The 22,113-nt window shown below is 36.9% G+C and overlaps 4 protein-coding genes, 1 long non-coding RNA gene and 1 other non-coding gene across 6 annotated transcripts; 2 read left to right on the top strand and 4 right to left on the bottom strand.

The window, feature by feature from the left end:
• The first annotated feature begins 1,477 nt into the window (after positions 1-1,477).
• LOC110772453 (LOB domain-containing protein 37-like) lies at positions 1,478-2,695 on the top strand. The gene is made up of 2 exons (XM_021976890.2): positions 1,478-2,003; positions 2,101-2,695. The coding sequence occupies exons 1-2, from the start codon at positions 1,820-1,822 to the stop codon at positions 2,586-2,588; spliced, it is 672 nt and encodes a 223-aa protein (XP_021832582.1). The 5' UTR covers positions 1,478-1,819; the 3' UTR covers positions 2,589-2,695.
• Positions 2,696-5,268: 2,573 nt separating this feature from the next.
• LOC110772474 (QWRF motif-containing protein 2-like) lies at positions 5,269-10,504 on the bottom strand. The gene is made up of 6 exons (XM_021976913.2): positions 8,736-10,504; positions 7,607-7,726; positions 7,021-7,137; positions 6,830-6,919; positions 6,178-6,285; positions 5,269-5,624 (listed from the first exon to the last, which is right to left on the bottom strand). The coding sequence occupies exons 1-6, from the start codon at positions 10,125-10,127 to the stop codon at positions 5,550-5,552; spliced, it is 1,902 nt and encodes a 633-aa protein (XP_021832605.1). The 5' UTR covers positions 10,128-10,504; the 3' UTR covers positions 5,269-5,549.
• A 5,652-nt stretch (positions 10,505-16,156) lies between these two features.
• LOC110772483 (Glycosyl hydrolase family 35 protein) lies at positions 16,157-17,496 on the bottom strand. The gene is made up of 3 exons (XM_021976924.2): positions 16,999-17,496; positions 16,712-16,773; positions 16,157-16,562 (listed from the first exon to the last, which is right to left on the bottom strand). The coding sequence occupies exons 1-3, from the start codon at positions 17,099-17,101 to the stop codon at positions 16,365-16,367; spliced, it is 363 nt and encodes a 120-aa protein (XP_021832616.1). The 5' UTR covers positions 17,102-17,496; the 3' UTR covers positions 16,157-16,364.
• Positions 17,497-17,670: 174 nt separating this feature from the next.
• Positions 17,671-17,743, top strand: TRNAA-CGC (transfer RNA alanine (anticodon CGC)). Its single transcript has one exon. It is a non-coding gene; the product is annotated as a tRNA-Ala (tRNA).
• A 539-nt stretch (positions 17,744-18,282) lies between these two features.
• Positions 18,283-19,746, bottom strand: LOC110772452 (small ribosomal subunit protein uS14z/uS14y/uS14x). The gene is made up of 3 exons (XM_021976889.2): positions 19,579-19,746; positions 19,103-19,202; positions 18,283-18,499 (listed from the first exon to the last, which is right to left on the bottom strand). The coding sequence occupies exons 1-3, from the start codon at positions 19,638-19,640 to the stop codon at positions 18,491-18,493; spliced, it is 171 nt and encodes a 56-aa protein (XP_021832581.1). The 5' UTR covers positions 19,641-19,746; the 3' UTR covers positions 18,283-18,490.
• Positions 19,747-21,238: 1,492 nt separating this feature from the next.
• Positions 21,239-21,877, bottom strand: LOC110772447 (uncharacterized). The gene is made up of 3 exons (XR_002529103.2): positions 21,749-21,877; positions 21,545-21,664; positions 21,239-21,327 (listed from the first exon to the last, which is right to left on the bottom strand). It is a non-coding gene; the product is annotated as an uncharacterized LOC110772447 (long non-coding RNA).
• Positions 21,878-22,113: the final 236 nt, after the last annotated feature.

Below are 22,113 nucleotides of genomic sequence, written 5' to 3' on the forward strand. Positions count from 1 at the left end.
CTTCTTCTTCTTGTTGCCCAACTCACATTGGCTGCAATTAGATGGATCTTTCAATTTTCAGATGACACATGGCTTCTATAGCCACCACCAAAAATGCTTCCCCACTTATGAAATGAACCTCCTCCGAGTTCCAACAATCTAATCTTCTTTTATTTAATTCCATCTCTCTCTCTCTCTCTCTCTCTCTATGTGTATGTGGGTGAGGTGTATTTCACCAGGTAATTCTAATTTCTAGCATATAGAGCTAGTGACATCGAAAGCAAAGAAATTCGGAATATACAATAAGTTATGGAAAATGACCAAAAGTTATAATCCTTTTTTTCGTTTTCTTCTTTCTTACATGTAATCACTAACTAAACAAGATAGAAGATGTCATTGTGGTAGTTGTAGTCTACTAAGGTAAATTAGGACTGCTACAAGCATTACTGTCTGCCGCAATGAAAACAAAACATAGAATATAAAGGGAGCTTAATCAAACTATTGGCCGTGAACATATGATCAACTTCCACATTGACTTACTCACCTTGTTTTCCGTATCGTTTTGCTTTATATAGTCCAATCCGTGAATAAGTAAGTTCAAATTGATAATGTGACTCTTCCATTACCCCCTTTAATTTTCTACAATGTAGAAGTCACGTTAGCGCTTTTGACGGAGTTTTTAAGTGAATTGTGAATTCAAATAGGGTAATATAAACTTTCATGGTAAACAACAATAATTAAGAATGTAAAGAAAGACCTGGTCGAATACGGTTCCTTATATTACATGGAGTGTACAAATTGTATCACGCCCAACCGAAGGACTATGATTGTGTATCCTTCAAAAACAAAAGAAGATTGTCTAGCCCAACCCGACCCAGCAATCTGTTCTTATGTGGAGGAGAAAACCCAGCAAAATAGAATTAAGAACACTGAAATTTGTGGGCCAGTGAGTAAAATTGATCCAGCCCTTCTGATAATGACTGACAGATAACAAGGTTCAAAGCTCAGCCCATTACACAAATTTTGGATGGAGCAAAGACTCCTCCAGCTCAAACTTGCAAACATGGGTAAGCCAGGCCCAATCCTTCACCATTTAGAAGTTGTTTTTTGTTTTTCGGGTTATAGCATAAAGTTTCCAATTTGAATAAACAATGGTTATTTTTGTCACGAGGCTAAAACCGAGGGACTAAAATATAAAAAACAGTGCGATAAGATTAGTCATCATGCAATACTCATTGGAACTCGCATTGTCTCTCAAACTCTACCTTCAAAGCTGCGCTGAGTTCGCAATTTAGCACCCAACCCAACCCAACCCAACCAAAACCCAATACATCCAAAAACCCACCAAACCAAGTTAAAAAGGATAGGCTGATCTAACGGTTGAAATCTGGAAAAGCCTGCGATCCAACGGTGGGATCGAGGTCCAAACAGCGGAAACACGGAGCCGCTCTGTCTCGCCCAGAGTTTGGAAGATATATTCCCCTTTCTCCTCGTCGACAAGACAATCCCACCCTGTGTGGGGTCCCTTCAACTCCAATTCCACCGTCAAAAACCACAAACGCTTAAACTCAACCATAGTTTAGCCTAAAGCCCCTTAAACTTAATTAAAACACACTGGTCTATTTACTAGCTAGTGACCCTCTCTCACTCTCACCCTCTCTCTCTCTAGTTTCTTCTTCTGCTTCCTTCCAGTGAGCAACACCACCTCCCTCAACAAACCAATTTAACATCATAAAATTGTTGCAAGTTTCAACTGAGAGAGTGATTGATAAGTTAACTGACCTCTCTTTTTTTCTTTCTTTTAATATTAATTTTGGGGGAGATCAAACGGACGGTGGAGATGAGCTGCAACGGATGCCGTGTTCTCCGAAAGGGGTGCAGCGAGACGTGCATACTGAGGTCGTGCCTGCAGGCGATCGACTCTCCCGAAGCCCAAGGCAACGCCACTCTCTTCCTCGCCAAGTTCTTCGGCCGCAGCGACCTCCTCTCCTTCATCTCCGCCGTCCCCGAACCTCAGCGCCCCGGTAATAAACACAATTTATTCCAATAAATAAATAAAAGAAATATCGAATTTCAACAACTAATTAACAATCTACCTTTTTTTTCCCTTCCTTTTCTCAGCTCTGTTTCAGTCTCTGCTGTTCGAAGCGTGCGGTCGTACGGTCAACCCGGTCAATGGAGCGGTGGGGCTTCTATCGAGCGGGAACTGGCACGTTTGCCAATCCGCGGTCGAGACGGTCTTGTCCGGCGGCGTTTTGAGGCCGTTGACGGCGGTTTTCACGCCGAGCCTCCACGAATCTTCCGAGACGTCCAGTAGAGGCGCATGCACGCTGCAAAACCTCTACTATCCATCCGTACCGTCCGCGTACTACGACGCGGAGCGAATCCAACCGTTCGATGCCGGTTTCTCTCTGAAGCCGAATCTCTCGGCGGGAGAAGGAGGAAGAGGCAGAGGAATGAGGAGCAGCAGCTGTGTGAGTACTGCAGTGGAGAAGCGGCGAAGGGATACGGTGTCGTTTAGTTCGGAAGAGTCGGTGATGACGTCGACGACGAGCTTTGAACGCGGCGGTGGTCTCAAGGATCGCAAGGTTTTGAACCTTTTTGTCTGAGTACGATTAATAAATTAATTAATATATGAGAGAGAGAGATTAGAAGTGATCAGCGAATAATGTATTACGAGGTAAAATGATAATCGGAGCCGATCAATTTTGTTGAATTTTCCGGCGAAGCATTTGGTTTTTTTTATTTATAAATATTTTATTTTATTTTTGTTTCGGTTGGGAGGAGTTGTTGTTGATAATGATGATGACGATGACGTGTGACAATTGTCGTTTAGGGACGCAGCTTTTGAATGGGGTTGTCCTGGCCGTACATCTTCTATGTTTTAGAGGACATGCAGCAGCTAGCCGTCTCAAGCTGATGATGAGACAAAGTGGAAAATATGTTTGATTTTCATTTCTCATCTCCTTGGTTTGCTGTAGACTGTGATATAAATTTACTTTCGTCAAGCCATACCGGTATTCCAATTTAATAGCACATTATGACGTGTTTTAATTTTATTATATAATAATGCGTGATTAATTTGAAATGTCGTCACAACAATTCAGTTATACGATAAATTATTATGTAATTATTTTGATTATGGTTTTATACTCGTGAGACATTAACCTTCTTTTATTCCCAATGGGTAATGGGTTGGTTGTTGGACATTTTTCGACTTGGAAAACATGTGGCTTGAACAAGTATATAAACAACATGAATTTCCAAAATATATTAGAAAAAATGCTTACGTTGTTGATGACGCATGTAATTTAATTTATTTGTAATTTTGTATGCATGTATGATGTATATATAATTTAGAAAAAAAATGCATCTGACTTATGAGCATGCAGTTGGAGATATATATATAATTAGTGATGAGCTTAATTAGGATCTAAAAATAATACAGAAAAGACGACATGCAAATGGCTACGTATCCGGTTCAGTTTAATCTTTTAATTAAAGCATGGAAACTGCCAAACTGTCCCAGTAATGTTAATAAAAAGAGATATTTAGTCAAATAACCATTCTTGGCTCTATTGAATTTAATTTTGATTATTAAATTACTTTGATGCCCTATTGAGTGTTTTGAGCTTTTTTTTATAAGGTTTTGGGATTGAGTTTGTTTTAAGAAATTAATGGCAGTTTTGTAATTTAAAAGAAGTTAAAGTTTTTTTGTTATATTGTAAATGGCCTTTGGGTGTGTTTCTAAAGTCCATTTCATATATGGTTTTTTTTTTTTTAAATATATAATTTAAGCTCCTATGTTGGGTATAATAATGAATATCCCTAATAAAAAGTCCTGGATCCAACTGATATTGATAATTGATTGAACCTCATTATGAGTTTCTTTCTTTTTTTCTTAGGGTGCACACATATTCTCCCATAGCCAAAAGCCAATGCATATAGTTTCCTAATTATAATGATAATGTAAATAAGCGATAACTAAGGCAGGTTTTGTTGTATTTTATGAACATAATCATAGACTATATGCCTTTTTCCGGCTAGAACCTGGAAATTATTAGAGGTAAGACAAAGTCAAAGACAAAAGCAAATACAAATACAAGGTGAAGGGCACATGAAATATAAGGCATATGGAATTAATTGAATTGAAGGCATGTGGAGAAGAGAGGAGAGGGTAGGAACCGAAAGGGGGATCGATAGATGGATGGATATCAAATCAAGTGGGAAAAAGTGGGTCCCAATTCAAAGGTCTCTCCGTATATTGTAAGATTTAGAAAAAGCTAGAAATGGTGCGGTGCACGTCAGCCCCATCCAAGGACACAGTCCTCCTCCATCGGAAGTGGGTTCCACGGCATCACCACCTATTTTAGTATTATTTTTATAATTGTTCTGGTGGTTCTTTTTTCACCGAAAAGCTAACACTGGAAAAAGGACACACGCATATACAATTCATCCATTGAAGCATAGAAGAAGAAGAAGACTTGTTCTAATCCGTTCGCGTCGCCGCGTCTCTCAAGTCTCAAGATGCTGTGGGTCCTACTCATACACTTGGACTATTCCTCTCCCATGCTTCCATTGCATTTGCATACCACAGACACAGAGGCAGACAAACTTGTGTCATCTTAGAACTACAACTTGTTTATCTTTTTTCTGTTCACTTGCTTTTTTCTTTTTCGGTAAAAAGAAAGAAAAGGTAAATGACGAGAGATGAAAAGCGGCAGTGAGGGATTATGTATATAATCTGCATTCTTATATAGATATGTTATGCTACGAATGGTTTATAAGGTAAGCTTGTCTCATTTTCCTCTATGACATATTCTAACTTTGATTAACAAACAAAATAAGAAATTCGAACTTCAAATCTCTTTTAATGTTGGAAATCTCTCGCGACGACACGTCTCCTAACGCATCACTTTTAAGTACTGAAATATCATGCCAGGAGTCTCAAAACTCAAATTATTATAGAGTGAGGTCTTCAGCTCAAGTGGTATTAGAACGAGGTACACGTAAGATAAAGGTATAAAATCTTGTTCTTCAGAGAGCTGAGATTTTTAAAGAATCTGATTAGGTAGAAATGGGTCATGGTTTTTTGGACAATAGAAATGGACCATGGAGTGGAACCCACATATAAGCCCATGATATTCTAGGAAGGAAAGATGGGGAGTAACGTAAGTAAGCAGAAAGCAATTGTAATTTGTAACAATTAACACCCACATATAAACATAACTTGCAGACACAACTAAATTAAGCAAAGAAAAAAGAAATTAGAAGCATCAGCTAGACATATTTACACACATATTCCTCTTGACTTATGGATAAAGTAAAAGGTATACAAATTAATTTGATATCGACAACACAATTTCCTGCTATCATCTATTATGCACGTAACACAGGCCCAATTTTAGCACTATGACCCATCTTTCATAAGCCACCCACGAGTCACAACCAACCATTCTAGTCTGTGTCTTGTTATCGCTTCGGCTTCACGGATTCGAAGGTAAAATTGTGCAAAAGGAAAAAAGAATCTGATGTGGTGTTAGCTGTTTAGGCAGTCATACGATAAAGCTTTACACTTCGGCTGTGAGGCTATCAGGTACACGTTTTTCTTGTAAAATATGCGTTCTCAGGCTACATTCCTCCACCTGCTCATTAAAAAAAAACAACTTAAGAAGCAATTTTTGCAGATAAGTTAAAACTATGAGAAAGAGAGAGAGAGATGATAAATTACACTTCCCCCCCCTCCCCCACAATTGGGCCAAATTTCAGGGTTTTTTAAGTATCTTTAGACATTAAAATTGAGGAAGGAGTTTCGATTATGAAGCAGGTTTCATCATTGGTTGGGATCGGAAAGGTTTCAAACTCAGTACAAGGAATAATGCTGAAAATCTGGATTATATTCTTCTATCTGATAGTTTTTAAATCAAGTGGATAGAAATGAGGACAGGAGGAATCTGAAAGATGGCCAATATGCAGTATTATAAACCACACACAACTGTATCAGCACCAATGACGTCTCATTTTATTGTCAAACCTATCATTTTGCCTTTTCATAAAATCAACAGTACAGATCACACAGTGCAGGAATTTGTTCTGGAGTAACTTGTGTAAGGGTCAGTTTAATCTCATGGTAGAATCGTAGGCAAAATTCAAATATGTTAGGTATTGAAACTGAAACCAAATACAACATTAATTTACCTGCATGGCTGCAACTGTTGACAATAGATCTCTGCACTGACCAAGCAAATCATGCTCCTTTGCAGTTACATTTGCAAGTTCAGCCACCAAAGAGTTCACATCCCCAACCTATCAATTACAAATGGTATTAGACCAATGGAAAAACAAAACTTTAAGCAGGAAGTTCAATAGTTGGTTAGCTAGGGGTTAACGCATTGTTACTGGACGTAATCATTTGCCAATCTCACATCCAAACCAGGAGTGATGTTAAACATTGACATATAAATCACTCCATTGTTATAAATTAAAACCTATGGAATACCTTTTTGCTCCCAAAGGATTGCTTAATTGTCATTTGTCCTTGATACTACTATGTATTCTACTAAAAAAGGCAGCAGACTCAGGAAATTTTGAAATACTAAACTTGGTCGGTTGTATCTACAGCCACAGTAGGTCAACCATCTCCCTCTGTAACCCACACGTATTATCTATCTACTACCACCACTTACTACAAACATGACCTTTATTTGTAGTTCCCATAATAACCATGTTTTAAAGGTAGCCTTGTACTCATGGTAACAACCTACCCGCCCTTTATCCAGATCCTCAGACAGGTATAGATATACAACAACCAAAAAACTGGGCAGGGATTCCAATGGAGAACAAATGTCACCTTCGATAACAATAAGCATATTGATGATGCCATTGCTTGCATCACATCAACTGCTGAAGAAATAGCGTCCTTCACATTGTAGACATCAGCCTGTAGCAATGAAGAACCAGACAATGACAGATTATTGGGCAATGAGCTCTCACTGTATACAAGGAACCAGGTAAACAAAGAGGTATAAGAGAGGCACATACCCTTGCCCCTCCAACAACTGGAAGGCGGAGTGTGCTAGCCTTTAAAGCTTCGGTGGCCCCTGACAAAGAATTAGAGTAATCCCGATCCATAAGTGATAACTCTTCCAAATATATCATCTGCACTCGTCAAGAAATATAGGATTAAACTCAGAAGTCAGTAAAATACATTGCCAAGAAACCTTTTTCTGCAAAAGCAATTCTTGCCTTCTAGCATATAACATAACAAAGAGAATATCTCACAACGGAGAATCAGAGAATCATTCTTAAGCAGCACAGTAAAGCAATTGCAGATCAACTTTCAATACAATGACAGATATTGGGTAGTACAAAAAGACTATGAAGATAACTTATTCCTCTAAATAATTTCAGTCGCAAGCTCAGTCAAGAAGAGTAAAATCAGAATTAAATGCACGAAAAATAGCATCAAATTACCTTCAAGGAGCAGGTACAACTTCAATTAGTGAAAATTATAGAACAAAAGATAGAATTTCAATAAATCACTCACAGGACAATGAACATGAAATCCATGCAAAACCAGGCCAAATATTGACAAGAAATAGAAGCAGAATGTAGTGAGAGGTCTTACTTGCCCCTTGAGGATGGATGTTAGTTTCAAATTTTGCCTCAGCATTTGTAACTCTATCCGTTTTGCTCTAACTGATTCGCGAAGTTTTGAACTTGTTACCCACGCATTATAGAGGCTTCTCTGATGGAAAGCAGGAATTTTAAACAACAAAAATTAGAGTTAAGGACTGATTTATTGGAATGGAAATATTTTAACACCAATAACAAAGTAAGGGAAGCAGTCAATCCTGATATCATACATCCCTCACTTATTCAATATTTATTTCAAACATGTTTGCAAACAGAAAAGTTTCAGCAATAAAAACTATTTATTATACTTTTGAATCCTTTTTAACCCAAGAATTTTTAATGAGTGGTAACTACCCACAACCACATAAAATGTGCTCTTCATCCCACGTTCTGAAAACCGAATTTATATAATAAAAGTTCCATCTCCAACATCCGTAGAACATGCAGGTGGGGGCTAGTATAATAAAAGAAACATGTAAACAGGAACAAAGTCTACATAACTCCGATAAGTCCATGATAATAAATTATGCAGGTCATCTGAGCATCCATTTCTAAGACTTATAAAAGGCTGTCTGGAGTGTGCAGAACATCCAAGTGCAAGCATGAGCACAGTAAGAGATGCTTGACCAACAACGAGTTATATGTTGATAGTCAAAATGGGAAAAAGAATAAAACTAGCATGTATTCGCAAGCATAGTCCTAAATAAAGCCTATTGTTCTCCTATGAACATCCAAATTCAATGCACCATCTCGCCCCCAAGTTGCAATTCAAGATTTTACAAAATACGCAATGCTATCCACATTTTCCTTTTGCACATCAATATCCAAGTTGGAGCATTTGAGGAGAAAAAACTGAAAGGGATGCCATGGCATAATATAAAGTGACCAAAACCTGAATTGAAACTTAAATTTATGATGAATAAACTCTGCAGTCAAGAGAAGTGTAAAGGTGATCAATTAAGAAAAGGAGCAGAAAAGCAGTCGAAGATTCCCATACAAGAACAAAGCTCATAGAGAGAAGAAAATATTTAACAAAACCAAATTTATGCCATGCGTGATAACCAAAACGAATTAGCTGTACATTGAATACAATGAGTGAGCATTAAGTCCAGTAGCCATACCTCTGCATTGGACCTCTGGGCAGCTAGGGAGGCATTAGCTCTAGCATTTACAAAACGCCACTGCAAGAGCCGGTTATGCAAGAGCCTCACCACATGTGCATCAACTATCCGATTCTCTCCAACCTTCCCTCTTCGAACATCAGCAGCAAAACTTAAAATAGAGGGCGTGTTGCTCAAATTATTACCCGGAGTAGCAGCCACTCCATTCCTCACTCGAGAAGGGCTCACTCCCCTCATCGGCGAAGAGGTCATCAATGACCTGCTGAGCTTACTTGGCGATGCAGGCCGAGCTGTCCCACGAATAGGGGATAACTGTCCCCTGCTATTCACAACACCTCGAGGAGATGACGCGGGACTATCAATAGATAACCTATTTGCCTCAGCAATCTTAGGAGAGCCCATAGTTCTTGCTCCAGCTCCAATAGCCTTAGACTCTGATTGGCGGCGTAATCGATTGTTAGTCTCTTGCCAAAACCTCGCTGGCACCACTATCCCTCTAGGCCGTGGCCCTTGTACAGCACCACCATGGCCATTGCTCTCGTGTGGTCCTGAATTAGTACTACCAGAAGACACACTATCAGTATCGGAACAAGCCACAGGTTCAGACTGTGTAGTAGCTGAATTGCCATCATCAACAGTCTCAGTAGCTTTCACTGAACCTAAATTGCACGAATTAGACCTCAATCTCCCATCAACATCATCCACCATCGAATTCTGTAACGCCCTAACCACATTGGCGCCAGATCCACTCATCCTCCTCCTCTCATCCGTACAATCCAAGCTCCTAGTCATACAATTCGGTTGTCTTAACCTCGCAGGCCATCGCTGCTGCTCTGTCGGCTTCGAATTCTCACTCTGATCCGCTCGAAACGGCGTCGTCGCCTTCCTCCTCTCCGGCGTGCCTTTCCTTGTACTCGGAGACGGCGTCGGCTTCACTTTACTCACCTGGAGCGAATAGGACTCGCCTTGAAACGAAACCGCTAAGCTCCTCGTTGAAGTGAACAAGAGCTTCTGAGCCGCAGACATTTCGCCGCCATTCCCGATCCTCATATCCAAAGAACTAGGGCGCGGCGTAACTGCTCTCCTCCTCTCAACAGATTGCGAGCGCTTCACGGACTGAGACGACGGCATCGGCGTCGCCGTCGCCGAAGAAACGCCAGTTCTGGAAGGCAACGGCGATGGACATCGTCTTGTGTTCGAACAAGTAGAGGAAGAGGAGGAAGAAGAAGACGACATGTACCGAGAAGTGACCTCTCGAGCTTTGAGCCGGCGAGGAACGACGACACCATTTTCGGGGTCGGAGGGCAGAAGCGGAGGCCTTGTAGCGGTTCGGGGACGACCTCCTTGGGAAGCGGCTTTGGGGTTCAATGTCGTAGAAACAGCAGCTACCATCGCAAAAACTCAAAATTCCATTCAAATCTCATCCTCCAAAACCCTAATCTTCCGGCAAAAGCAAAACCTTCAACCGCCCCTGCGTGTTCACCGGCGCTCACTTCTGTGAGGAAACAAGAAATCGTAAAATGAAATAAAATTACAAAACAGAGAAAGTGAAGTCGCGGAGTGAGAGAGAGAGAGAGAGAGAGAGAGAGAGAGAGAGAGAGAGGCTTCTGGGGGAGGCGCTTTTTATGTGTGTGCTTTTAGAGAGTGATCGGATGAATTTGGATTCTGGGGATATATGACCGTTACGACTAAACCGGCGAGAGAAAGAAGTTGTTTAGCCGAGATTTGGGAGCATAACTGTCGTACTAGGCACCCGTGTTTGGGCTTTGCCTCAGACCATATTTAAATAAATATTTCTTTTTCGTTTTTTTTTTGTATTTTATTTTTATTTTTATTTTTAAGGTTAATTGGGTACACGCTGTGGGGTTTGGGGAATGGGGCTCATTTTAAAATTTCTAATTAACTCAAAATACTATAATTAGAAGCGGGGTTAGGACTTGACTTGTAGTACGAGGGTAAATAGGGGTATTTTGGTAAATCACATGAGAATGGTGACTGGTGAGTGAATTGCGCTAGTGGGCTTTGTACACGTGGCGGCGAGTTTATGGGCTTAGTTTGCACGCCACGAGGGCAGTGCGTAAAAGAGGAAAAAAGGAAACAAAATTGGAGATACGAATGTAGAGGAATATGAATCTTCGAAGAGACGTTACGCAATTCCTTTCTTCAACGTTGGTATTAAAAATTGAGCGTTTTAGTTGACCAAACATGGAAACTGCAGAGTTTCTTGATTTCTATAAATAAAATCTTCTTCTCAAACACACGCACGATAATGAAGTCATAATATTTTCAATTTTATGAATTTTTGGCCGAACCAAATAATGAAATTATTATGACAAAACTTGAATATATATGGGGCATTTTTCCTCATCACTTTAACTCATTGTGTATATTATCATTCTAGTCAACACTTAATACGTGTTCATAAGCATAACCATAATTCCACAAATACAAAGCAAATAATTAACTATGATTATACATTACACATGTCAATTATTGAGAAGGATGACGAAGATACACATTAGATTAAAATATTAGGAGCTTTCAACACTTTGCCACTCATTAAAGGTTTTGTTCTACTTTCTATTGGGTTCCAGGTGGGTGTTATCATAAGCTTGCTCCTTTTTCCTTGTCTTTTTTTAACCACATTTTAGCTATTGATAAATTGAGTTTACAGTATTTTCCTTAAAAAAGAAGGTGAAATTATGAAGGAAAAGTCACCAAACAATGTGCTGATTAGCAAAGTGATTTACAAGGCTAGCTTAGCTAACTTTGAATCTTACAAAAGTGAAAAAGGACAATCAACCTCCTTTATGCTTAGTAACTCCAACTCTCTTTAAGTTAATCTCAAGTCATTCAAAATCTTGCCTTGTTTTATATGCAATGATATCGGACCAAACCAACTCCCTCCCACCCCAATCCCTAATTTTTTTTAACATACTAATTATGATTGCTTTGAGCCCACCGAACAAAACAAACTTTGGTGATGTGATTATCAGTCACCATTCACCAACAACTACATAGTTTTTTTACATGCTAGTCAACATATATGGTATTTTTGTGTATTATTTTGTGCTTTTTTTTTAAAAGCTAATGTCAATGATTCAAGGGAGTTAACACGAAATGTGCTTAATTAATTAACATTGTTAATGTTAAAAATGCCCTAAACTACACTATTATAAAAGAGGGAGCTTTCTTACCAGACTTGCCTTGCTTTTCTCTCAGAATTGCATCCTATATAAACTTGGACTTCACTTCCACTCTAAACCCACTATATGGAAGTTTACCGTTTTCACTGCCGTAATTAAAGAAACGTTACTACAAGCTTCATACTTATCCATATATAGGAGGAGATTTTTATTTTTAAGTTTTTATGTTTAAGATATTTTTCTATTGAGAGGTACGATAATATATTAAACTCACATACACACTATAAAGATGCTAGTACTCTCGAACCTAGAACCTTTCCTGGGGGAGAAATTGCTCCAAATCACTACATTAATACGTCTTTTGTTAAATAGGAGGGATTTTGAGATTAGGGTTCATGGTTGAAATATCAATTCCACCAACGTTCCATTTAGATATATTTCAACCTTGTACCTTGTCTTTTCAATTTGTGATGGCCCTTTTCTTCAAAGAACTAGCAAGCCCTATCTATCAGTCTTTCTTTTTCTCCTTTTTGTTTTCAATCCCTTCTCCAACACTCTATGTATTTGTGTGTGTTTGGTTGTTTCTAAAAAAGAAAAATTGTTGAGACCACAAACTAATACGCATATGAGAAGCATCTTATACTGCGGACAATGATATAACACACACGCATGCGAAACATGATTAAGATTTAAGGAGTAAACAGGACCAATTCTGAAAGTCCTTAATTCGTGGGCACTCAATTTCACAGAATTTTAACATGACTTTATTCTATCTATATATATATACTTTGCCAGCTCCACGCAGAAAAGTATAGCTTGTTAATCTCTTTCGTTGAGATTAATTAACAAAGCAACCGTGTTAACCGTGTAAAAAGAGCTTTGCCAAATAGGCAATTTATGCTTATAATTTGCTTACACTTGGTAAACTGTTATTCGCACTAAAAAAAAAGATACTTTCCCTTGTGGGATATATTGTACGACCATCACACCTATATTAAACATTGGGATCTTCATCGATTATGGAGTTATAAATTAGTTTGGGCCGGAAAGTATCTATCTTTTTCTATAATTGTAGAAGAAAATAGGGAGAGAAATAAAGATGGGAAATAGAAGAATAAATGCAGAGGCATAATGATGAATAAGTAGCCATAGAATACTAGTTGTGGCAAGCAAGCATTGCATTAGAAAAGAGAGAAAACAAATACCTGCCTGCCTAAATGGATGAAAGAACAAAAGCTAAATTGGATGCCAGTTCCCCTCCCTGTTGCTTCTCAAGGACCCATGCATGATTACTGTTTTATTGCCTATATATGCAGATCAGGAAAAGAAAAAACCAGAAGGCCCCCACTCCTCAACATAAAGAGGAGCAACACTATACGGTTTATGGTTATCATCTACAACCTTTGAGAAAGAAAGCATCTTTCTAGGATGCTCCGTCCCCCACTGTAGTCTCTCTGCCTATGTCTTCTGTCCCAGTTCCTCAATTTTTTCTCAACTTTGCTTTCAAGGTCCTACATGTCTCTCTATCGTTTGAAGTCCGAATATGTGTAATTACTTACAAACTATTTATATTAATCACAAACTATTATATTAAGTACGCAAATATTCGTAAAGTTTAGAGACACCCATTTTGTTCACCAGATACAATATGCAAGACAGCTGCAGTATTTTTTTTTTGGAGTTTTCAGTTGAGCTGGATGCATTTCAATTTTGTGTACTAATTAATTAACTGTTTAATTCTGTCGTTTTGGTTAAAGAAGGAACCAGGTACAATTGTATTACAGCTAACTTCACCCGAGTGTGTTAATTTTGTAAAGAATATATGGGCTGCAGTCTGGCATCTCCTATGGCCTCCTCTATCATAACGTAAAAGAGGAATTAAGACAAAAGATGGTGCATTGATATTGCCATATTGCAAGATTTCTATACAAATGCCATCATCATGAATATGGACAATGATTGAATATCCACACTTTTAATAAGATGTTATCAATTTACATCATTTTGATAACGATGGCATGATATTTTTTTGGGGTTCTTAGATCTAGGTCCAAAACGATTAGCTGTTATTGGGTCTAGTCCTCGTGTTTTTGGTTTTAGATGTAGGTCCTTTGAAATTTATTACTTTTTTGTTGTGTCGATTTTACCCTTTAAGGTAAATAAGGAAAACACATTGAAAATCTAAATTCAATTCATTATTTCCTTGAAATTGAATTCCAAATTTTGAATTTTGAATTTTTTTTTCCTTGATAATATTCCTAATATATAGATAAAATACAATTTAATCAATAAAAAGTAAAGGCTCACATAATATCCCAATCGATCAGACAAACACCCACATTAAATTATGTACCTGACAGACAGGTAAATAATGTTAATATATACAGGTATATATGTACTTGCCTTAAGGTAAGTGTTTTTTTCTTGAGTTTTCTTAAGTAGTTTTTTCTGGAGGTTCATATTTATATACATACGTACATGTCTTCCATGTAATAGTGTTTTTTTTTTCTTCCAAAGAAATTTTGTATGGATTTTTATCTCAATTGAATTTAAAGATCCATACCAAGATATTATATGAGTTCAATTAGCTGGGCTAGAGGGTATAACTACCTAGACTAGAGGTAATTTATGGATTTAATTACCTGGACCAGAGGTAATTTATGGGTTTAATTACATGCATACTGCATACGAGTTGTATGCATAGGTACCTTACCTATTGTTAATGTATGAAGTTTTTATGAACTCTTATTATAAATTTTGATGTCGGTATACCTTGGGAAAATTTCAGAATTCAATAAATAGATTTGCAATTAAATTCAAATCAAATATGATAATTAATATCCTACAAATCAATAACTTACCAGTTTTAGGAATTCATAATTTACCTTATTTATGTTTTAGGTGCACAACTAGAACAAAAAATAAAAAATAAAAAAAAGTAAATATCAATAAATTGAAATAGACATGTAATCTTATGTGGCTCAAAAGTCAAAGGACTTTGATTAACAACAATTTTTGCGTGGATTGCACCCAAAATCTCTCCTCATAATTGGACTTATGCCAAATTTTCAATATTTTTTTTGATATTTTTTTTAATACAAGTGATAGTCTAAACTATAAAGAGAGCTTATTTTTTTTACACACACACACTATTAAGTTGTCATGGGGGTTCGAACCTGGGTGCTAAGACCATTGGTCTGCAAGTTAAGACCTTTTGTCATTAGGTTAGACATCGTTGAATTTCTCGCTTGGTGGAAAAATGAATAAAACCGTCTCTTATAGAATCCCAAATAAGAACGCTCAACTAAGCATACCAATTTTTTTGGCCGTACACCCACCACACCAATCCATGAAAATGGAAATACATAAACATCATAAACCTAATCATCGTTAATAAATTATATATGGTTAGGAGTTGGGAAACCCTACTTGATTAATCACAACGTGTACTATAATTGATGTTAAAGTTACTAAACCTAATTAGGTTAGGTAATCCCTCCTTCTAAAACTTGAGCATGGTAGCCCACGTTCAAAGTTATGGATACTCAATGCTTGGGGGAAGTGATAATTTGTCATGGTCCCCTAGCTTTAATCACTGAAGGATGCTTCTCTTTCCACTCGCAAAGCCTGGAAAAGAGAACTGTGGCTGTAGGGACAACAACAAAGGCTGAGTTTTCTTTTATAACTCTTATATTATGACCTTGCAAATAAAATTTAAGCCTTTTTCTTTTCAATTGTAATAAAAAGAGGGATGCACGAGTCATGACAATATAAATGATAAATGAAAGATAGTTGTTGAATAAATTTTTTATTAAAAATATAGTACTATTACTTAATTAATGACCATATTACGAGAGAACTAATCATCCCATGACCAAAAAAAAAAAGAGAACTAATCATCCCGTTAATAGAATTAGGGAAAAGTGAAAAGTAATGAAGAAGAAAAAATAGCACAAATGGACCCCAAAAAGCTTGAGAGAAAAGGTTTGGGACCTCCATATTTATTATATATTCTATGATGATGATAACTAGTGGCCTAGATTAGGTCATTAAACATCGTCACTGCCGCCACCTAACACGTATTTAGTAACCAAAAGCCCTCACTTAACGACACTAATCGTAAGCTAAAAGGGTATTATCTCAATGTCAACCCTTTTCCAAGACGACCATGATCTTAATTAACTACCAAGAGTATCAAACTTTAAATCACTTTTATATGCATCTCAGTTCAGATAGAGATTAAAGAAAGAATCTAACAGAACAGTGAACTTGCATAAGAAGCTGCAAATTATTTTTAGGTTGTTAAAGACACAAGAACTTCATATGATGACAAAACGCAAACAAGTACAGGGCATGCACAGAAGTCTGAATTGTTGCATGAACATTATACACAACATTTCTTATGATAACAACTACTAAGTTGAAATTAACATAAAGATTTCTAGCATGAACAGACACAATAGAGGAACATGTCATGAGGTGGCTAAGAAATGGCACCAGGACTGGGATGAGCAGGAGGTAAAGGCTTTGGAATGTATGGGATTATAGGCGTGCCGTGCTCAATCGGACCCGGCTTTATGGAAGCTTTTGAACTTGGAGAAGGATCAATGGGGTGATAGTCATCCAGATTCACATTTCTCACATTGCCTTTCTTCTGTGTGCTCGGAGTGTAGCCATTCTCCTGTAGTTTGAGAGCAGTTTGAGAGCCAGAGACAACAAAACCCAACATCATCAAGAAATTTGATTAAATAGCAATTAATCAAACAGACACAGATTTCTGATTGAGTGATTCAAACTTCTCGTAGACAATCATTTGTAGAGTTCATGTACCTTGAGCTTCCTACTTATAGCTATCCTTTTTGGCCCCACATCAGGGTGGTTGAAGACAAAATCTGGGAAAACATTAGGCAGATTGTAGTTTCAGCATGTCACATATTCCAGATAATGAAGATTTGGACTTGATAGATCAACTCCAGAAACAGAATTCAAATTAGAACATTCTAGAAATATTTCAATTAATTGAAAGAAATTTGGCATTTTAAGCACTAAATACTCTGCAGAACACAGATGCTACTATTAAAAGTGAAACTTCAAATAAATCAAAGAGAAATAATTACCTGGATAAGAGTAGCCATTTCTGCTGCTAGAGACATCAAGGACTAGTACTAGAACTGTTCCAAGCAGCAAAACCAAAACCCAAAACCCAGAAACCTTCATCATGTAGAAATATTTGCAATTACGCCAAATGACAATGTCCCCAAGAAAGAGGGTTTTTTTGTTTGTTCTCAGACTCTTCAAAAACTTATGAATCTCCTTTAGGCTTTAAGCAACTCAACCCATGAGAAATTTCATACGAAGGGAGTAGCTGGAAACAGAATCACCGGCCTTACCGTCACACCAAGATTTAGAGGGCAACAAAGTCCACCAGGAATTCAGGGGAGATGACAAGAGTGGCTAAGAAGAACCCATGTCTTGCATTTTAGAATATGTAGCAAAAAAATTAATTATTGCTTTTTTGGTTTTTGTGGTAAGTGAAATCATAAAAGAAAGCATGTGGCTTTCACTGACTCTTCATTTACTGCATCTGTGTTCTGCAGAGTATTTAGTGCTTCATTTAGTGTTGCAGTGGGGAGGGGGAATGAAAAGACATCGGTGCTCAAGGGTTGCCGTGGAATGTGAGCTGTTGGGCACGTCTGTGGCATTTGGCAGAGCGCCATTTGCATGCCCATTCGAAAATGTTGACGTTCTTTAACGATAATATATCTGTTTAACAGCTAGTACACAACAACGGGGGTGTAGCTCATATGGTAGAGCACTCGCTTCGCATGCGAGAGGCACGGGGTTCGATTCCCCGCACCTCCATATTTTTGTTTAAATTCTAGATCCTTTTTTTTTCCCTAATTCTTTTCCAAAATTAAAGTAAAGTTTTTGAGGTTTTAAGAACAGTCCAACAAAGCCTAGTGCCACTCAATATTGGGTTTTAATCATCTTAAATCACCAAAGCAAAACACGATTAACAAACACACACTTTGATCTTTATGGACTTTCAGAATTTAAGATTTACGATACAAACCAATTAACTTGTGTTTTTTTCTTCCCTTTTTTCGGTTGGCTCAATGACTTTGATTTTTTAATATTGGAACTAGGTTTAAAACGAACATTGCGGGAATCAAAGATGGTGTGCAGAGACACCAACCACCATCATGCCATCGATATCTTTGTTCCAAATTCTTCTTCGCCAACAAAGTATGGGCTCAAATGCGATAACAACTAACGTTTGTCATTATTCTTCTTGCATCAAACGATAAGTGACAATAGTCTAAAATTTATTATAAACCCAATCAAAACCATTGAAGCATCAACAACCAAAGCGCGCATCAATTGAAAGTTGAAACCAAAGGTAAAGAGATAGCAACTGGAAATAAAATTTAGACCCAACAAATAGTTTCAACAACGGCCCAGTAAACAGCTAATTGTCAAGCTTAAGATATGCTACATTATCATCTTAAATAAGAAAAGAGGAAAAGTAACAGCAACAAAAGAAAAAGCTCTCCAGCTCCATATTTCTGACATCTTCATGGCCGATGCAAAATCAGATGCTTTCAACTTTCAGCGGTACTGCAATGAAGATACAACCAACACAGAATCAGTGTCATTTCAAATTCAACACATAGGGAATATACATACACAAACTATTAACAAGCCAAAAGAACTGTATAGAATTATAGATGCTAATAATTGATCAACAAATGAATCTGCTACATTTTCTCTGTAAATTGAAATTCAACACATTGGCATACATACATACATACATACATACATACATACATACACAAACTAATAACAAGCAAAAAAAGCTGTATAGAACTATAGATAATAATGATTGGTCAAATTAAAGATACGTATCTTCCATCAACAAATCAATCTGGTACATTTTTTCTGTACATTGAAATTTGTTACTTCAATTTATTTGGAGGAAGGAATATGTATATGAGTTACCAAGAACGGATGCAGAACAAAAGTGACCAAAACCAATACAAAACTTGCAAAACTAACACCAACCCAGAACATTCAAGCTAAATTTATGGTGTATTAAGGGGACATTTTAAGAAATTGCGACTTGAAATGGGACAGGGAAACGAGTACAAAAGCTTATATCCTACACCATCCAAAGAGCACCAAAAATAACAAAATAAAGGGCATAAGGATTGGAATTTATACCTTGATGAAGCCGATTTCCTTGGCGTTGCTGCGGAAGCACTGCCTGCAGCACATCAAGGCGTACTTCCGGATCAACCCATGAGGGTTTCCACATACCCGGCTGTCCAAAGTAACAAACAAGTTTTCCACATTAGACATGTCGTTCACCAAAAAATCTTCAAAAGCCAAAAAACTAAAATCTGAAATACTTCGTCATATAGAAGACCGTAATATTTTACCAATAATGTGATAATGCTAACATTTTACTAATCAAGTGATTATGCTAATATTTTACTAATCAAGCGATTGTGCTAACATTTTACCAATCAAGTGATACACAGTGATATTTTAGCAAAGTAATTTAGCATACATAATCTAAATCTCAAACAGGGAAATGCTGATTAAATTAAAATTTCTACTAACAGAAACAAGCCTAGATCAAACACTTGCAAAATATAAGAACGATTGAGGCTTAGATATGAGGAAGAAATTCATACCACGTACGGGAACCAGGCCCGTAGTTCTTTGGATGAGAATTCCAAACGTTGGAATGGCCCATTTTGGTTCTTGCTCGTCGTCTTGGAAGGCCGCCTTCCACTCACTGCGTTGCCTCTGCAGCTGCAAGAAAACGATGGAGTTCTAAACCCTAATCCTATGACTGCCATTTTGTAAATTCTAGTTCCTTTTATAGGTCTAGGACTGAAACGCGGCGTTTTAGTCATTCTTGCCGCCTCCATGTAACGAGGCGTTTCATCCTCCAATCGCCACGTGATAGACTCTTTTTCTTTTCTTTTTTTCTTTCTCTTTTTTGTAATTTTTGATGGACGGGTATTAGGCCCTTCAATTGGGCTTAAGCAAGCCCATAAGAGATGTACGGTTTGAAAAGTTTATGTTAGATCCTTCATATCTCGGTTAATATGGTGGTTATTGCATATTGTCACATTGAATTTTATATATTTATTTCATGAAACTTGTAATTTGGATTTGATTGAAACCAAATCAAACTAAATTACAGTATTTAAATTGTCAAAATTAAAATGAGATGGACCAAAATGAAAATGGAGTCAAACTACTAGAACAACAAAATATAATATGACCGTTTTTTGCCTTGATGCCCTTTCATCATATACGTAATATATAAGACGAAAATTAATAAGGGATCCTCTAATTTTATCCAAATTCATATTAGCCAGCTGAATTTTGGGCAACCAATTTACCATTTTCAACTCTATGTTGTCAAGCATCAAATAAATGTGTAACAACTTCATAGTATGTTGTAAAAAAAAAAAATTGTTAATATTGTTTGTTTTTATTTATAAAGTGATATTTTAAAGGGGGTTTCACTAAAACACCCAAAATGGGGGCTGAAATTATAAAAAAACCCAACACCAAAAATACTTTATAAACACACTCAAAACCCATCATTACACACACTCAAAACCCATTTATAAACACACCCAAAAAATATACAATTGTTGATTTTGGGGTTGATTTTGGGTGTGTTTCTATGTTTAAATAGTGTGTGGGTTTTTTTATAAATACATGCCTAGGATTGGGTTTATTTATAATAATCTATATTTTAAATTACTTTAATATACAGAAAGAGAGATCAAACTCAAGTAAAGAAAGCAAGCATACTATTTTAGCCAACTGACTTAACTCAGCAATGTTTTAGAACAATTTCAATCAATGTTTCAAATGTTAATATGGGATGAAAACTAAAATGTATTTTGTAAGGTAGATTTTTCAAATGGCAAAAAGTCGTAGAAAGAAAACATGCATGCTGCTGCTAGAATATAAAACTCTGAGAGACAAATATATGCACAAATAAAATAAAGTTTATTTAATAATAGAAGAAGACATAAACCGTTGATATCTACAGACGGACGGCCGGGCGCCGACACGATTGGAGAATAACAGAGACACCACCTAATATTTGGATCCCACAATTTTATTTTTTTTAAATCAACCAAATTATATGTTCCACCTTAATTTATAGACACAAAATTATGATGGGCATATTGATTTATATTTATATATTTACGGCATGGTGTTCAAAATTCAAAAGGCACGGCAAACAAAAGGCGTTCGTTTAAACCAATTTGATAAATTCGAGAAACGTTTCTTCTTGGAGCTTCCTCCCAATTGAATCGTCTCCGTCTTCTCATTTCGGTTGAGCATCCTCCACATTACATGCACGTCATCGTACTCACAACTTCTTATATCATTTTGTAGCTTCGGTAGCCCTGTTCACATTAATCTCAATCTTCATAAAACATAATCATACTTAATTATAATCACATGTTAATATATAATTACATATAATTTTTATATATAGATAAATGGAATAGATTGCATCCAATTATGTAAAAGTTAATTTAATGAAACATGCAGGTTTTGTGTTCTTATCTTTCATTTCCCAATATCACTTATGTTAAAAGAAAAAAACATCAAATGACTTACCTGATTTGTGAATGTCGAGGCGGGTAGTGACCCGGCTACAAAATTTTCGCACCGGATACTTCATCTTTCGCGACCACCACTCCATTGGGATTGAATGAATCCAAATCAAGATCACAATATCTGCTTTAAAGAAATCAAATTCAAATTTGGAACCAAAGTAAATTAAGATGGTGATGATATGATAATTGCAACTAATTAACTCACTCTTTTGTCTTATGTGGACCTCTCTCCTCTCGGAGAGAAGCTTCTTCTAATCTTCTATGGATGTCCCCTATCAACGATTTTCTGATTGCCTTCCTCAAACTGAATTAACTTCTTCTTTTTTTGACTTTCTCCTAACTCGAAAAAATTATGACGCGATTATGTATTCTCATAGAGTTTCTATCATCTGCCAGATGTCAGTTTACAGTTTGGGCTATGTCCGTATCCAACGCCTTTTGCTTTGTAGTGTATTTTTGTTCCTCCCTACCGTAACTTAAGGTGTATTGTGTCATCTGTATTATAATAAATTTATTTATTTTTATAAAAAATAACAAATATTTAACATTGGAAAATAAATTATGAAGAAT

This window comes from Prunus avium, chromosome 1 (assembly GCF_965620075.1).
Source record: "Prunus avium chromosome 1, drPruAviu1.hap1.1, whole genome shotgun sequence".
Taxonomy (NCBI): Eukaryota; Viridiplantae; Streptophyta; class Magnoliopsida; order Rosales; family Rosaceae; genus Prunus; species Prunus avium.

Coding starts and splice junctions, on each gene's coding strand:
- LOC110772474 (XM_021976913.2), bottom strand. CDS start 10,127: ATGGTAGCTGCTGTTTCTACGACATTGAACCCCAAAGCCGCTTCCCAA. Junction 7,727..8,735: donor CCCAGAGGTCCAATGCAGAG/GTATGGCTACTG, acceptor GCTTTCCATCAG/AGAAGCCTCTATAATGCGTG. Junction 6,920..7,020: donor CAGTTGTTGGAGGGGCAAGG/GTATGTGCCTCT, acceptor TCATTGCTACAG/GCTGATGTCTACAATGTGAA.
- LOC110772452 (XM_021976889.2), bottom strand. CDS start 19,640: ATGGGCCATTCCAACGTTTGGAATTCTCATCCAAAGAACTACGGGCCT. Junction 19,203..19,578: donor GGGCCTGGTTCCCGTACGTG/GTATGAATTTCT, acceptor TACTTTGGACAG/CCGGGTATGTGGAAACCCTC.
- LOC110772483 (XM_021976924.2), bottom strand. CDS start 17,101: ATGATGAAGGTTTCTGGGTTTTGGGTTTTGGTTTTGCTGCTTGGAACA. Junction 16,774..16,998: donor AAATGGCTACTCTTATCCAG/GTAATTATTTCT, acceptor ATGTTTTCCCAG/ATTTTGTCTTCAACCACCCT. Junction 16,563..16,711: donor CTATAAGTAGGAAGCTCAAG/GTACATGAACTC, acceptor CTCAAACTACAG/GAGAATGGCTACACTCCGAG.
- LOC110772453 (XM_021976890.2), top strand. CDS start 1,820: ATGAGCTGCAACGGATGCCGTGTTCTCCGAAAGGGGTGCAGCGAGACG. Junction 2,004..2,100: donor CCCCGAACCTCAGCGCCCCG/GTAATAAACACA, acceptor TCCTTTTCTCAG/CTCTGTTTCAGTCTCTGCTG.